This window comes from Salvia hispanica, chromosome 5, assembly GCF_023119035.1.
Source record: "Salvia hispanica cultivar TCC Black 2014 chromosome 5, UniMelb_Shisp_WGS_1.0, whole genome shotgun sequence".
In the NCBI taxonomy this organism is placed as follows: domain Eukaryota; kingdom Viridiplantae; phylum Streptophyta; class Magnoliopsida; order Lamiales; family Lamiaceae; genus Salvia; species Salvia hispanica.
Window position 1 is genome coordinate 5,672,820 of NC_062969.1, and position 18,439 is coordinate 5,691,258.

The 18,439-nt window shown below is 33.9% G+C and overlaps 1 protein-coding gene across 1 annotated transcript; it reads right to left on the reverse strand.

The window, feature by feature from the left end:
- Positions 1 to 7,204: 7,204 nt before the first annotated feature.
- Positions 7,205 to 8,850, reverse strand: LOC125189284 (CBL-interacting serine/threonine-protein kinase 6). The gene has a single exon (XM_048086577.1). It carries the CDS (start codon positions 8,483 to 8,485, stop codon positions 7,205 to 7,207), a length of 1,281 nt encoding a protein of 426 aa, XP_047942534.1. The 5' UTR covers positions 8,486 to 8,850.
- Positions 8,851 to 18,439: the final 9,589 nt, after the last annotated feature.

An 18,439-nucleotide genomic window follows, 5' to 3' on the forward strand; every position in this document is an offset into this window, starting at 1 on the left:
TGGAGAGAGTTCGCAGCAAAGTGGGTCGCATACGACGGATAGGAGGGGGAGTAACTTGCCCGATTCATCAAACAATCGCCAAAGCCAAGAGGTAGTATGCATTATATTTTCGCATAAAATAATACGAAGTGCTTTTGTATATCATATTCTTTCTTGCAGCCTAATGTTGCGGATCCGGGACCTAGCACTAGGAGCAGGACCAGGGCCAGGTCTCAGCCTCAGCGTTGTGGCCGCCGCGGTGATCAAGATTGACTATCTTACTTACTGAGACAGCAGTGCAGTGGAGGTGTTTGGAGGTATTGGAGATGGTTTTTTTTGTCATGTATTGTGAATTATGGTGTTTTTGAGGAAATATTTTGGTGCATGTATTTTGGTACGTATTTTGGTAGCAGTGGTGATGAACTGAAGTTAGATATGTTAAATTGTGGTGTCAAACAATATGGTGCATGTATTTTGGTATGGATTTCGGTGGCACAGATAAACTGATGATAACTGATTCTTAAAGCTGGTTATGAAAGCATATTCATTTGATGGTCATCTTCGACAATTCGTAGTGTGTTATTTCATCCAAAGTAGAATACCTCATTCGTGATTTTATGTTATAACTTCAAATTTGAATCGTGAACTGAGTCGTGATTTATGATATTCCATGCAAACTAAATACTGATTTCTCACATAGTTTGTGTCCTGAACTGTGATTGTATCCTAGTTTGTTTGTGGCTTATGTGATTGTAAACTAGTTTGTGGCTTCTGTGATTATATCGTATAATAAGTAAAATACTGCTATGTGACATCGAAAAATGAAAATTAAAACATGATGAATTATATTAGATAACAAAATATAGTACGTCCCACATACCATAACAAAAGACAGTACGTCCTAGTTCGTTACAAAAGTAGAAATATTACAATGCATAACAACAAGATTGTGAATTTATACTTTCGGGACGTCTTCGTTGTTTTAGCAATTTTCATTGTCAAAGCTTCACACTCGTCCGTTTTCGCTGTCAATTGTAACTTCAACGCTTCACACTCCTCACTTTTTGTGTGCAATTTCTCTTCAAGAACACCTTCAATTAACGATTTGGCTCTAAGCTGAGATTCGAATTGGTTTCGTTCAAGTTTCACTCTTTGAAAGTAACTATCTTGGCTTGGGGACAGGCTCGCATCAACCCATCGAAAAAACTTGCAATCATCTTCCTGCCAACATAACTTGGTAATTAAAGTGTCTGCCAACAAAATTCATTTTAAAATACTTAATACAATACAAGATTTTAACCTTCCATATTGGGCAGCGATAGTACCGTCTACCCGGGTTAGCAGCCGTCCTAGATATCACAAGCTCAGCCTCAAGATCATGATTACAGTTCACAATTTCTGGACGAGGCCAATTCCAATTGAAGCTTGACCCGTAAGATTGAGAAGAAGAAGAGGACATTGCAACAGGGCCTGCCTGCCTGAATTCAATTCAACATAACAAAATTCAAATCAGCATTGCAAGTTCGACGAAACCAAAATTAAATCCAGAATTAGAATATAATATGCTAAAGTTAACGCAATAGCCAAAAAACAACAACAAATGAAATCCCAAAAATTTCCACACTACTGTAACCTTAAATCGTTTGCTAAAATGACATCCCCCAATATTTGCAAAATATAGTACTCTCTAAAATGAAATCCCCCAATATTTGCATAGTACGGTAACCCTAAAATCGGAAATCCCTAAACCCCTAATTCGCTTTGCAAATCGTTTAGCCTAAACGGGAAGCAGTTCACTCTATAAAAAATAAACAGAACCACACTAACTCGAGTTAGGGATGACGATTCGTGGGGTTCACAAAACTACGACGGAGAAGAAAAAAACGAGATGGGAAGAAGGCAGAAAAAAACGAAGACGAATGATTAAAGAGGGAGAGATAATATAACTCAACATCATAACAAAATGAAAACAAATAGACTGTTTGATTTTTGACATCTCTTACACACCCTAGCTTTGTTGTCACAACATAGGTGTGCAGGCTGGCAGGTTTCAGGTATAATGAGACGCAATTGCCCTTCAAGCTATTTGGGCAATTTCGTTCGAAAATTGGCAAAATATGTAACGTTTGTGATTTTATTTTTTGTTAGAGCCCTATGGTGGAATTTTTTTTGTTAGGGGTCAACCGTGCAACAAGTCGAAAAGTTAGGAACCATTTATAAATAATATGCTAAAGTTAAGACATCAGTGCAAAAAAAGTCCTTTACAAATAAGCCAAATATGTCAACAAATGCATTACGATATATGAAATATGTATACTCTGTCTCGAATCTCTATTTTGAATAAACATATATACTCGTGTAAACTTATCAAATCTTATATGGTAGGTCAATAATTCAATTTAAAATATGTGAATTGCTACGAAAGTTTAAAATAAGAATTTGCTGTAAGGTGCGTTTGATATTTTGGAACTGAGGGTATGAATTTGAAAGAGCTAGCATTCAATTTTAAATTTATAGTTCATTTCTTAGTATAGTTTGATACATAAAAAAAAAATTGAATTAGGAATTGAATTATATAGGTAGGGTATATATTTGAATTTTAAAATAATACTAGTAAATTTGAAGAATTAGACTATGGTCGGTATAATGAGTATTCAACCCGCGATTTGCTTATGTACTATGGTGGCATTCGGTTGCCATTACTAATAATCATGAGACTATCCATCAAGGATTAAGTTGTGAGATTATTTAAGTTGAAGGGGGAGGCTATGACTAATTATCAGGAGACTATCCATCTAGGATTAAGTTGTGGGGGTTAATCTTATGAATCAAACATGATACATATTTAATCATGAGATTTAGTATTGCCAACTGAACACCCCTATGTAGACTGTCATCGGACTGATTTATCAAATTAGAAATACTGTTGGTTAGACAAAATACGTATTTGTCAATACATTCTTGTATTAATATAATAGGTAATTCGTGAATTAACAGTTTTTATTTGCAAGTTCGAATTCTTGTATTAATATAATAGGTAATACGTATTTGTCAATACATTCTTGTATCAAATTAGATTTGATTAAAGTACACATTGGTAATTCGTGAATTAACAGTTTTTATTTGCAAGCTCGAATTCCACAACACTACTTATTGGTAAGTAGCGTGATTTTCATGAGAACCTATAACGCGATTATGAATAAATAGTAGGAGTAGTATTTTTTAACCTAATTATTTATTTATATCAATGCTTCAAATTAAATAATATACTGTATTAAGTTACTCTCTCTGTCCACAAAAAATAGAGCACAATTACCATTTTTGGGCATCCACAAAAACAGAGCACATTCATTTATAGAAAGATTTCAATAAATAATCATTCCACTAACACCACTTCTTACTTATTTTCTCTCCTTCTCTCTTACTTTTTTCTCTTACTTTATTAACTCTACATTAAAACTCGTATCATACACAAATTACTTTATTTTTTTTAGGGGAGAGTATTATTTTCTATCTATCTAGGTTAATCCTAAAATACGACCTTTATACTCCTCAAACCTAATGGATTGAGCTTAGCATTTTAATGGGCCTAACCTGTGGCCCAATCTACAAAGTTGTGAAAGTGACGTCTGGAATCTTAATTAAATACTCACTTAATCATGTTTATATCATCTTAATTCCAAATAAATACTACTACTATAAAACTATTGGGTTACGACTTACGAATCTTTTGAGAAATAATGAACTTTTAATATTGTGAACTGGGCTTCGCTCTAGGCTCAATATATTAGCGCCCTTAACCTTTTTGTACATTGGGATATGATAGCGTCATTTTACAAATAAAATAAAAGGCCTACACTAATTAGTCTAATAATTATCGTACAAATACTAAAGTATTTAGATTCATAGTACTTCTTTATAAAAAAAAAATGGGGAACATGCAAAATACATTGTTTAATGCGTCAACCTTTTTCTGTTAACGAAGGAATTTTGTGTCAACATGTTTGTCTCATTTACGTCAGATAATATTGTAGTATTATTTTATTGTATTTAAAAGGAATAAAGCCTTGATAATACTATCATTTTTCTGTACTTTACCATCTTAATTAATACAGTAATTACTATGTTTTAATGCAATAATTGAGATGTGTCGACCATCGACCGTTCCCTTGATCATATTTGTAAAATCTAATGTTTTTTTTGTCAATTGTATTGATATCGACATGATAATTATTTTAACTAGTTTTTTCCTGCATTCGATGCACGAAAATATATAACTAAACTAACTAATAAACTATATGCATATCTATGATCGTTGTTGTACATTCAAATTTAATCCAAATTAATTGCCTCTATTAATTCGTAAGAAATTGACATCAAAATTGTTGTTAATGGACATGTTTATTCAAATTGACATCAAAATGACAAAATTGTTGTTAATGGCACGAATTATGCATTATGTATAGTACTTAAAATAACATAACTCTTCCTTCCCCAAATTGAAAAAGAAAAAGAAAAATAGCCTAGAAATAATTATCTTCAATAATAATCTTCGCGATATGTCCTAGAAATAACACTTTATTACTTAAAATGAGACTTTTATCCAAAATAATCATTATGCCTAATTTCGCTTTATTACTTAAACTGAGACTTTAATCCAAAATCACCCATAATTTCGTTATAAGTTATTATCATTTGTTACTTATGAAGGAGCAATTTGACAGTATACGAACCTATTGTCTCAAACTTATTGATCAGAGTATGAGTTGTAAAGCACTAAGATGTTTTAATTAGTTTGATAAGGATGTGTTATATTTTAGGAAGTTCAAATTATTTCCCAATACAATCATATTATCTTTATCATCATTATTCATAAATAATAGATATGCGGTGTCGCAATGTTATTCATTTTGCAACTCTGAATGAATAATTAAGGTATGCCCCCAACCTCTCATTTCTGATTGATGTTTATGTTGTCAAGTTTGGGAGAAACAATTTCATTATATATTGCGTTTGTTTTGAGTGACTTATTGCAAATTTAGGAAAGGGGAACATGGGACTTAAGCAACATAACTTCCACGGATAGAGAAATAATCATCCATATAACATAATGTATATATGTTACTTCTACTAAATCAAATACTATGAATTTTAACAAAAAAGGCACAATATCATCCAAAAAATAAGAACACAAGTGTTTGCATACGCGGTGTGAGCTCTACCAAACAATACACAATACAAAAAAGAGAATTTAGTCAAGAATTTAGAAAATTAAAATATATTTCAGTCATGCATCAAGATTAATCTGGTGATAATTATACTTGAAATAAGAATAATGAATTATCCAAGAAGGGCACGTATAGTTTGAGAGGAACCAAGGACATCATTGCAAAAAAATTGTAGAAAAAAAAAAACAATATCTTTTTGACATCACTTCCCTCGAAAAGGAAATTTTTCAGAAAAAAACAATATCCTTTTAGTTCTATAAGTGGACATGCCATCAAACACATGATGCTCATCCACCTTGCCCAATAAAAATAGAGACAACCCCTATCATCATTTTATTTTTCATGTTGTCATATACAATTCAATAATTGCGTTATTAATAACATCCTAATTTATTTGGGCGATTTATGATGCATCCACCACTTTCAATTCGGCGAGAAATTTACAAACGATATTTATTTACAACTTTATTCAAAACCTAGCATCACCTAAGAGCATTCCTATCCGTGGGATTCCAGTTGACTCACCGACATGCAAATACTCGTCGAAGAGGTCAGCCGTTTGCCCAGTAGCAAGTTGTCGGATGGCACAAGTACACTTTTGTAACGCCGTGAGACTTTGCCGACCGGTTGTGTCTGCACCTTCTTGAAAGTATTCAACGCGGGTGGGCAATGTGTTGACAATACGCATAAACAACCGTTTTGACATGCGAAAACGGCGCCGAAAGTAATCTTCTGAATACCGCGGCTGGTCGGAAAAATAGTCGGCAACGAGCCTTTCATGGGCTCCCTCTCGATCACGAGGGATGTAGCGACGTTTTGCTCTAGTTGGTTGAGGAGGAGGGGCGGGGGTATTGGCGGCGACATAGGCTTCATAGGCGGCACAATATTGTTCATAATATTCTTGTTCTTCGCGCTCCGCTTCCGCAATGAGATTGGTGAAATCCATTTTTGAATTTTTTAGAGAGAGTTTGGGTGAGAGGAAGATGTAGATGATTTAGTATGAAAAAGTATGAATGAGAGATAATGTGTGAAAAGTGGATGATGAATGTGTGTATTTATAGATGATTTTGGGATTAAAAAAAATCACAAAAATCCAAAAAAAACGTCCATAAACGGCTCTATTTTTTGGGAATCCAAATTTTATTTTTTATTTTTTATTTTTTGGTATTATTTTGAATTATTTATGAATTTTTGAAAAAAGAAAGAAAATTCGAATTTACCAACAGCTATGCCGTTGGCCAATAAGAAGACGCCACGTAGGGCTGCTCAGCGTCACGGACGTGCTCTTAGCTAAGAGCAGCGGCGTGCCGCTAGCACGGACGGACAGTTCGCAGCGGCGGACGGACGAGCTCGTGCTCAGCGGCACGGACGGACAGCCCACCGCTGCATATGCTCTTAATATACTCGTGATGAAAAAATAAAATTCAATTGATCATCACCTATGTGAAGCTAACAATATTAATGATCACATATATCTGAGAGGCTTAGTTTAACTAGACACAAATTCAAAATGTAATCGACTGACAAGGTTGATAAAATAAGATACCTTGAAGTTTGATGATGATTCGTAATCATTTAACTAGATAATTATTTATCACCTAATTACTGGTAGTTAATTACTTAATCATCCTTCAATTCATAGTAGTTAAGTAGTACAAAATTCCAAAACTGTCTTCATTTTGATTTTTTGCATTTTGTTAGGTTTATCATAAGGAAATCTTATTTTTCTCTGTTTTTCCATTTTAATTATACCACAATCCATTTGTTAAAACACAAAACTAAATAATCTAAATGACTCTATCCTTTATATGTACATTCTAGCGTATGGATCGTGTCTGTTTTATGTTTTATCCATTAAAATAAACAACTCTCGAGAGTTAGGAATAAGCCTTTTATTCTTATGAATGGATAGAGTAGTAGTAGTAGTAGTATATAAATTTTTGATATTCAATTACTAAAGATTGAATTCACCCAAGAATGTTGAAAACTGAAATGACCTAGATAAATGTCCAAACAATATCCTTGAGCGCCGGTCTCAGCTCTTTGCTGCAGAACTGGTTGTACTCCAACGTATCACCGCTCGCCTTCTTCACCTCCACCACCACCACCGACGCCCCCACCGAGAATATATCCGCCGCGATCCCCAGCTTCCCCTTCCTCCCCCTCTCCATCCCCTGCAGCCTCACGCTCGATTCGCTCTTCTTCACTCTGAAATTCCGACTCTTCCCCACCTCCTCCAGCTTCGATATCACGCTGCTCGCCGGCGTCGTCGTCGCAAACCTCATCTCCTCCTCCTTCTTCTTCTTCTCCTCGAACAGCGCCGACAGATCGAACCCCTGCGACAGAGATATGATGTGGAATGCGTTTAGACTCTGCGCCTCTTTTCCTTTCCCCAAACTCTTCTCATCCTCCGCCGCGAATTCCTGCTCCTCTTTAGATCTATAAATTTTCACCGACGATTTTTTGAACCACGCCGAATCTATGATTTTGGCGATGCTTATTCTGGTCGACGGATTCGGATCCAGCATTTTCGTGATCAGCTTTCTCGCCTCCGCCGAGAACCACGGCGGGCACTTGAAGTCGCCTCGGTAAATCCGGCGATACATGGCGACGATGTTTTCCTCCTGAAAAGGCAGGTATCCGGCGAGTAAAACGTAGAGAATGACGCCGCACGACCAGATATCGGCCTTGGCGCCGTCGTAGCCTTTCTTCCCTATCACCTCCGGCGCGACGTAGGCCGGCGTGCCGCACGTGGTGTGGAGCAGGCCGTCCTGGCGGAGGTGGTCGGAGAAGGCGCTGAGGCCGAAATCGGTGACTTTGAGATTGCCTTCCTCGTCGAGGAGGAGATTCTCCGGCTTGAGGTCGCGGTGGTAGACGCTGCGGCTGTGGCAGAAGTCGATGGCGGAGATGAGCTGCTGGAAGTACCCCCGCGCTGCCTCCTCCTTGAGGCGTCCGCGGGAGATCTTGGCGAAGAGCTCGCCGCCGCGGACGTACTCCATGGCGAAGTAGATCTTCGATTTGCTGGCCATCACCTCGTGGAGCTCGACGATGTTGGGGTGGTGCATCATCTTCATGACGGAGATCTCGCGCTTCACCTGATCCATCATGCCGACCTTGATCACCTTCTCCTTCCCCACGATCTTCATCGCCACGTTCCGCCCCGACTGCATGTGCCGCGCGTGGTACACCTTCGCGAACGTGCCGTGGCCCAGGAGGCGCCCGAGCTCGTACTTGCCGTGGAGCACGCCGCTGCACTTCTCTTCCGACGCAATCGTCATGTTTTTTAGAAAACTAGAGGATTTATATACTTACTAGACTAGACTGCTAAAGGAAACAAACAGAAGCTGTTCACTAGTGGTGGTGGTTAGTGGAGGCGGTTTCACCCGTCTTCGACGTGTTTGCGGTGGCAGTTACGGCCGCTGGTGAGCGGTTTCTTGGCCCTTCCGCCGCCTAATTGGGGGTTAGAAACCGGCGATCTTATCATCTCTCTGCATTCCCTGGTAGGGTTTCCTCACCAATTTTACCAGATTAAATTGGGGGAGAGGAGAGGAGAGGAGAGGAGAAGAACTTTTTTCTTGGGCAATATTTTTTCTTTCTCAATTTGAGGATTTCCAGTTTCTCTAAGCTTTCTCTAAATCAGAGGGAACTAATGAATTTATAGACTGGTTGGAGGGTGGTATCGTCATTATAGTGATTTTAATCGGACGGCTGGAATTGGCTGCAGCAGTGGCGTGTCGAAATCGTAGCAGTGAAAGTGATGCAACTCATCATTTGGCGGTATCTGAATAATTGACGACTCACGTGCGTCGCACATGCTCAACTGAAACCGTCTGCGCTTCGGTATTTTCCATTTTACCGTTGTTGGGCAAATTGCATTTCTTAGTATATTCATTTCTGGAAAGCTAATTCTGTGGGTACCATGCGTTAATTTGTGCTTTATTTGGGCAATACATTGATTCTCCTTGTAATAATGTTTGCCTGTAACAATGTCTGCTCTCCGGAACCAACTGCGCTAAGTCCGGGCAATACATTGATTCTCTATGTATGTAGTATATTGAGCTCTATATTAGTACTTGTAAAATTTCAACTTAGTAGTAATAACTGTAAAAAGTATTCTATTTCTGTTGTTATTTTTATTTCTATGTGCAAATATAATTATTGAACACACAATTTCACAGTAATGTATCCGGACCACAATGCATATTGTCTATTAAGTCAGCCAAATCATTCAAATTTGTGGCATTAACATATGCTAAGATTATGGATGAAGCAGTTATTATCCATGGTTGAACAATATTTTTATAGATCATCGATAATCATTAAGAATATAATGCTCAAACTCAATAATAAATTAGTACTCCGTATGAGACTAATTCTTTTTATTATCAATCGTTTGACCTCTATGCCAACATAATTCATATTTCATGTTCAAGGCCAAATATCACATGCTCATACTTATCATAACGTAAACTTTAAATTGAAATTGGAAATAAAAAATAAAATACTTTATTGCTGTTGAATTTTGTCAATTTATACAAAAGTACTCATAATGGATGTTGAATGTGTCACTTTATACAAAAAGTAGCTATAACGTATGAGTTCTATCTACATTGTCTGGGACACCATGATACAGTAGAAGTGTAGAACAAACTAATTTTCAATGGCTGAGAAGTAAATTGACATGTAAAAAATTTCATGAATAATTACATGAAAAAAAAAATCTAATAACTAGTATACGAGTATATGTTTAGAGTTACACCGTCTAAAACTAGTAAAAATACGGTATCCGAAAATAATTACGAAGATTCGGGTGGAATATACTTTTTGAATTTTTGATTATCCAATAGTAGTAAAAATGGTTTGTTATTTTCTGTTTTCGGAGAATACGCCTCAGACAGTTGAGTGGGCCCCAGCCCCCCTCAAATGAAATCACCTTCACCAGATGCTGCCCATCCCCACATACAACATTATCATTTTTCTTATCTCTATTTCACTTTTTTGATAAATAAAACTTTTAAACTGCTACTGTATTATTAGGTATATACAACCTATCCTTTCTTTGTATCTTCTGCCATCGAATCAATTTCCAACTTGCCTCGACTTGTAATTTCTATATATAATAAAAATATTAAAATTTACGATTAATAGAAATTTAGTTGCAATTTGCTCTGATTGACTTAAATAAATTGGTAGGTGTGCCCATTCAGGCCGCAGAGATTCTATTCAGCTGTGACGGCCCACCCAACCCACATGATAACAACGATAGCCTAACTCGTTTAACCAATAATAAGCAGCCACTTCAATTTCATTAAATTGATTGCCTTTTTTAAATTTTTCTGTAAATAAATTTTTCATTAAAGTGCTAGTAATAATTTCCTTAATATTGTGTATTAGTTAGTGCGGTTTGTTTTGCAACAAATTAGTTTTCTTCTAATTTTGGTTTTGGTTGGTCGATTCATATATGGCATGCTAATAATTGCTACTTTAATTCAGCTTTAATTTGTAGTCCAATTCAACCTGCAAGAACTAATTAGCTTTCAATACATAAGAATAGTGCGCTCTTCAATTCAATGTAATTGATCACCTTGTTCTCTATAAATTTCTAGTGTCAATAGACCACTACCTAAAAAAAATCAAGACATACATAAATACCTAATAGTATGATTCGTTATGCACCACCTTAAAATTAAACACTTATTAACCATTATTGAGATGGAGAGAATAATAGTTTATAATTATGTCCTAATACGATATTTCATTCACATAAAGACAAAGCATGCATGTGTGATGTATATACGAAATCAACACTTAATTGATATACGATGATTGTTATTTAATTATTTAATTTAGTTCTTAGTAAGAGTACGTACGAGAGCATGTTAGGAAATTTCCCTTGAAGTTCATAATTATATTTGAAAACATGAAATCCCATTCAATTTTGGGGTTCGTTATCAATTTGTTTAATTTTTCAACATAAAATCTTAATTAATAAAATAATTGGTAAATATTTTATTAAAATTTGGTGCTTTGAATATGCAAGTCAACAGTTGCCAACTAGAGATGTATTTTCTGGTTGACCGTAACTAGTCTATGAAGTGTGCCTATAAATTAATTAGATCATCTTCTTGTATTTTCGGATTGACTTGATTGACATTCAAAAAACTTATAAGTTGATATGAATAGTTCGATAAATATAGATGAAAATGATTAAAAGTTATAAGAGGAAAAAAATCGAATTGTAGAAATTGATAATGTTGGCAAATTTGATCTTTTATTATTCCTCTTATAAAGGGGGAAAAAAAAGACTTTGAATAATCAGTTCAATTTATGTGGCCTACAACGAACAACAAAAACTATTTTGTCAAATAAAAAACTGATATTTCGATTTATGTAGAATTTCGTACTAATAATTTAATAACGTAACATGCATCTTCAATCTCAACGACATTTTCATTTTGTACCTGGATGCTCACTGAACCTTCACTTGTTCTAATTGGGCATTTAAGACTAATTAATCAAGTCAAAAACTTAACAAACCTTAGATATTACGACGGGGCAATTACTCATAGTACATTTTAATCGTATTGTGTCACTTGATTTTAGACTGTATTTTATGAAATAATTAAATACACTACAAATTAAGGTTTATCGACAAACAAATTCTGTCAGTTAATACTATAATTTAACAGAACTAGAATAATGTTTATGTGCGACTACCAATTATAAACAGTTGCTTATTTTCCTCATTTTACAACTTGATGACTTGGCTAAAATCTGTGGCAAGGAACAAAATTGAATTTCTTGCGTGTCTTTGTCTTATAGAAATTCATGGGTTCCATCCTAAAACCAATTGGTGATAGGAGGAGGGGTCCATAAGAGTTATATACTAGTTTCAGTTTTCTCTTGACATTGATGTAGGACAGTTATATGTTATATTTTTAATTTCAATTGCCAACCCTATTGAATAATCAAATATTATTAATCAAAACTAATGGAGTATTCAAATTAGATACTTTTGTACAGCACAACATCTAATTATTAAGCTAAACCACCCACCAAACGAATTTTCAAAAAACAAAAGTAATTAGAAGTATATATGTCTAACACGTAACCATAATAATTTGTGCGCATATTTAAATCACCTTAGTTTAATAGTAATAATTAGTTAATTAATAGTACAATCATGTTCTTGTTCGTGAACCTTAATCAGAGCACGTGGCAATTGAACACTAAAAAAACAATCAAAGCCACGCGTGCCGAATTATGTTGCCAAAATGCCAATCGTATTGATCGATTCCATATACTATTTATTAATTAATTTTGACTAAAATATAGTATAGCAATAGGCTATATTCATAAATTGTCAAAAATAGAAGTACTAGCCCTGATTCTTATTGAGCCACCTGTGTAAATATAACTGATTTTTTAAAAAAATCGTTTGTTTTAGAGCATTTGAATGGACAGCCAAGTCAATCAACAGTAGTTCATTGAATGTATCACTATCCTATTAAAATTTTAAATTTTACTCCTATCTCTTTTGGTTATAATTTTTGGTTTTTGGTTATAATTTTTGGTAGACTTCCGGTGTTCTGAATCTGAGTTTGCGTATCACAGATAAGGTCAAAAAGTCTCCCAGCACATGGCTGAGTTTGAACTTGTAACCACAGCCTCGTGCTGTCAACTGTGCTGCAACTCGTTAGTTATAATCCTATTTATATTCATTACCACGATTGAAATTAATAGATTTTAATTAAAAAAGGTAATAATAGTACAAGATTAATTATAAACATTAAAATATCAACTGTTAATTATGCAAACAAGTTTTTTTCCAGGCATGATTGAAAAAATATATACTTATTACAAACATAGTTCACCTCAAAAATCTGTCATAGTCTCGTACTACATAGTATCCATTCATCAATTGCAAATAACTTGAATTTTCCAAAATATAATTAGACAGGAGGAGAGGACGTATATAATAAAAGACAGATGAACCAAGAATTTCACATGGAATTGCCAATCTGATTTGATTGTCCAACAATGATGCACACCCATCAAAACCATCATATTCATTTTTCATTTTATGTGCTACATTTTCGGAATCAGTTTGTTTTGCGTATTGCTTACATTACTCTCTAATTTTGATTTATTTTATTAATTTTTTCCTTTGATATTTCATAAATTATGTAATTACCTAAAATCACAAAGTTAGCAATGTGCCCAATCTGGAATGCATGATGATTTTGCTCACAGAAAATATGATACATTCACTAAGAAATATACTCCTTATACATATATTATTACATGATATCTCGGATTTGATAGTGTTATTGCGCTGTTGGTTTTGTGACCACTGAAACTACATGTGCAGTTACAAACCAGAAAAAAAATAAAAATAAAAAATTCAAAGCCCTGCAAACTTCCAATTCTATGGCGACATTGACATCTCAGAGATACTAATATCGAAAATATTAAAATAATTTTTATGCCCAGTAGTATTTCATATAATCATGACATAAATATTAATTTTGGTTGGAGAATCACATCTGCTGTTTGTCTCATGATAGCATTGCGGTTGATCTCTGGCATGATGTTAATTCTTCTCATAATTAAACTCTACGAAATTAAGGCTTGATTAACAGTATATATACACTACATATTAGTGAACTAATTAGATCAGTTGGTGTATTCAATCAGATGTGTAACGACACCTATATGCATAACAAAGACGTTCCATCTATTACTAATTGTGGGGTTTAATCACAATCAATTGATCTTTGAAGGAATATTGTACACTTTCATGTGTCTCAATTGTATAGGCTGATTTGATTTTTCACAAGGATTACAAAAATTACTAGTATTAATGAATAAAGTTTTTAATATTTCTGCATTATTTAAAGAGTAAAATTCATAATTATTTTAATGATAAAACAAGTAGTAAGTACTAGTACAATATTATAGTATATAATTGGAATGGAGGAGTGGTGATTATAGCTAGATTATTGAAACTCAATTACTGATGAAAGTTTCTCAATTAACCATTGCTAGAGATAGCAATGGATCTACTAAATCCAATACGACGGGTTTTAGGATTTAATTAGGCAAAGTACTAAAAATAGGAAGAAAATAAATTTAATATTATCAATGAGATTATTGAGATTACAGTGTGGCAAAAAATAGAGTTTTGGGGTGGAATTATTTGAATCTGGATGCTTTATTGTAGTCAGAATAAATCCATCAGATTCTATTTAGTTTCACTATTTTATTAAATTATTGAGGGAATATGTCATTTTCTAATTATTGTGTCAAGAATGGGGGCCATGCCCATTCCTGGAATCTACACTGCCTCTCCACGCCATCCCTGGATATAAAACCAGTTATATTTTATTCCATAAATAAAGTATAATCCAATATTATATTAGCTTTATGCATGATCTGTGTTTATTTGGTGAATGTCGTCTGTGTTTATTGGCCTGCACCAAGAGTAGAGGAAACCAATAATTCATTGATTAATAAATACACCAAATCAAGTGCTCTTTTTCTTCACAATGTTGAGTACTAGGATGAAGGAGTCTGAATTTTGATTACAACATATAATTAATGCAATAAAAACCCACTAACTACACTATCATAGTATTAATTCAAAATTAATTACAAATACATTGAAACTAAAGGAACCTTTAATTTTATTTTTTTATTTAAATATTTGAGTATCTTTTTAGGGCTTCAATTAGTGCAGCATGTAAATATTTTAAATTTGGAAGAGACGATCTTATGATTAATTAAGATTCCATTACAATTGAGGTGCTGAAATTACCTTCCCCAGATAATACTACTACAATTATTTACAACATAGGAGTACAATGTTTCTGTGCCAATTATTTATGTACATGATGATATATGTCTTTGTGTCAGGTGTGTACATATTCAGAAATTGATAATGCAAGAACACAGCAGAAAAATAAAAGTATGTAATATAAATGTTCTTTGCGGTCTGATTTAAGAGTGTTTCTATGTCCCAACATAAGCATAATAACTAATCAGTTCATAGTATTTTAAATGAGCTTTTGTTAATGTTGTTAGAGTATCCACAGTCGATGGACTTTCGCCATGCCATTTAATTTCCTTTTACCGCATCAATCATTCCATATTTTTCAGCGTCTGCTTACGACTCATACATTGAGACTTCCTCTTCCCAAACCTCTCACATTAATTTACAATATCCATTATTTTGATTTTAAAATTAAAATACGAGGGAACAATATTTAATGTCAAAGTACTTCTTAAAAGATCCCAAATTTTTTTCAAATTCTAAAAACTATATTATTGAAGAAGTTTGTCAAGGCTAGAAAACGTTGGTGCGAGACCAAACAATTCCTCAATCATGTCTTCTTGGAGGCAAGCACGGACTTGTTCTTCATGCATAGAAGCACGGCGGGTTACTAACTCTCGAAATTATGGAGCCGCGCCTTAAGTTGGGGGCGAACATCTAATTTTTTTAAAGAGATCGCAATATAATATGACAATTTACCTCACATATTTTGAATTGCAGTGTTAAATTAATGTATATCTGATCTCAATCCAAACTCTATCCTTGTATATCTGATCTCAATCCAAACTCTAGCAAAGGATAGGATGAAAAATAAGCTATGCCAAAAGCAAAACCTCATCAACCTACTCACATCAATGGATAAAGTTAGTAAGTAGAGAAAATAAATGTTACCCATTAATAAGATATATTTATCCATATATGCATCTCAACCTCTAAGTCACACGGCTCTTCTTTTATTTGTTACCATCCGATATTGCAACTCAAATACTATTATTATTATAATAGTAGCATTAACTATCACATGTATAGCAGTTAGATAAAACACAATATCTTCAATATATCGTTACACTTAAATCAATACCGAATAAAATAATGACACATATGCATCCATGGATTTATGTCTCCACGTGAATTCCGTAAAAAAATAAATTCTAGAAAATGACATCTTCCACAAAATTGAACACTAGTTGACGAAGAACTATATATGGTAGAACGTAGAAGGATGTTTTTGTTGTGATAGTTACGTTTTAGTCTTTGTCTATTACTAGTATCAATTTGTATGTAATTACGTGCGATGCATCAATGCCCTAGAACCCACCATATTTTAAAATAAAATGCAATATGTGGTGCAAATTCTACTATATGTACACATGTCAGTATAGTAGTTGAATTTTAAGTTTGTAACGCATGTAATTAAGGTTGAACATCAATGATTCAATATGACAAGAAAGCCAGAATATTCATTGTCTCACCAATAAAAAAGGCAGACCATTATATATATTTATATATGTGGGTGAGTTATCTTCAAATTATGTTTTTCATGAGTACATAACAACACTACACTAAACACATAAATTCAATGAATTCGTAGTAGAATTAATTGCATTTAAAAAAAATAAAAATTTCGTTCCCCATGCTTAAGTTACTTATTCGTTGAGTGAGAAAAATGCATTCATCGTAGATTATCTTAATCAAATGAATGGACATGATTCTTCATGCTCTCACGGATCGGGTGTCCGGTTCCAAAGCCAGTCTCGGGTTTTACCCGTCCACGCAATGATGGCACACTCATACGTATTTTTCTTATGAATTGGGAGATAATGATTAAATCTTGAAGATTTCTATTTGCCGCTTAAATTTAAATGGATATTTATCGGGACTTTTACGTACAGTTAACTTATCTATTTTGGAGTTATATAAAGAAAATTAAGTTAAAATGAGTGTTCTTATCGTATTATGTTTATTTATCTTCCGTGTCAAATATGCATCAAGTTATAGTAGTATTATTGCAAATGAGATTATAGTGCCGAAGTGAAATAAAATCAGGTAAGTAGCAGTTTCCAATTCGTTTTGTTTCAAAAGGTATGACCACCGAGATTTTTATCTTATCTTGTTCACTTCACTTATAATGCATAGATAAGATTTTATCAAAATTTTTAATATAAGCCAATAATACCCAATTAAGTGCAAGACATATCCGAAGAGCTTTTCTTGCTCGCGAGTCTTTATCTAATTAAACATGAAAGTTGAATTCTATATCACTCCAAGTGTTATACTCCCTCCGTCCAAGATAATTCGCCTCACTTTGATCGAGCACATGTTTTAAGAAATAATAATGAAAAGTGAGTCGAATGTGAGTCTTACTTTTATATATTAGTTTTATAATAAAACGTGAGTGAGAATGAATTAGTGGAATATGAGGTCCACTATAAAAAATGGTAAAAAGTGAAATGAGACAAATTATGTGGAACGGACCGAAATAGAAAAATAGGACAAATTATCCGGGACAAAGGAAGTACTACCTTTTACTTAAAATTACAATATTCATAAGATTTTAAATGTTGCTATTATAACATCATAAGTATTTAAATAGTTTTTTTTTTTTTGGTACCTGTAGCTTTATTATTAATTGCATTATTGGGGCAAAATGAAGAACTTGATAACACTGAGACCAAAAATGTCAATAATAACTAAATGATGTTATAGTGAATATTACGAAAATTGAAACATATTCTGTTTATTCGAAGACTTATTGTTTGCCAATTTTGCCACACCGGCCATACAAAGAATCGGCTAATCGCCTACACCCTCCCAATGTATTAGTTTTTTTCTCTTTATTTGGGATAACTTTTTTTTTGCTGGGGATAATTTTTTTTATTTGGGAAAAAGGAGTAGGGACATGTGTAATGAAATAGTTGGTTCTACTTGAATGCAATAAATCAAGTAAATGTCTGCTTACTGGCATGGAAGTTTAAGCTTATTAGTTAACCGTGTTCAATTGGAGTCCAAAAGGTTGGATGTAAGAATTAAAAAAAATGAGATGAATATGTTAATTTAAGACAGAAAGTAATTAAATGTATTAACTGGAGCGAGAGAAAATTTTCAAAATTAAAAAATCATCTTATTCGTTACGGATTGAAAAAAATGTATTACTATCATTTTAATAGTGACAAAGTATACTAGTAATAGTACTATCAATAGAATGAGAATCTTCATGAGTTTAGTTTGGAAAGTTAGACTCTGTGAATTTAAACATTTTGTACTGTTGAAATTACGGTGTCCCGCAATGATTATTATCTAGAAGTAGTCATCTTATATTCTTATTCCAAAATCATAAGATGGAATCTCGTAGCACCACTTTATTGGCTGTGCGTGGGACAAATACTCCACCGCAGGCACT

Bases quoted from the DNA above. Each gene is read 5' to 3' on its own strand.
- LOC125189284 (XM_048086577.1), bottom strand. From the start codon at position 8,485: ATGACGATTGCGTCGGAAGAGAAGTGCAGCGGCGTGCTCCACGGCAAG.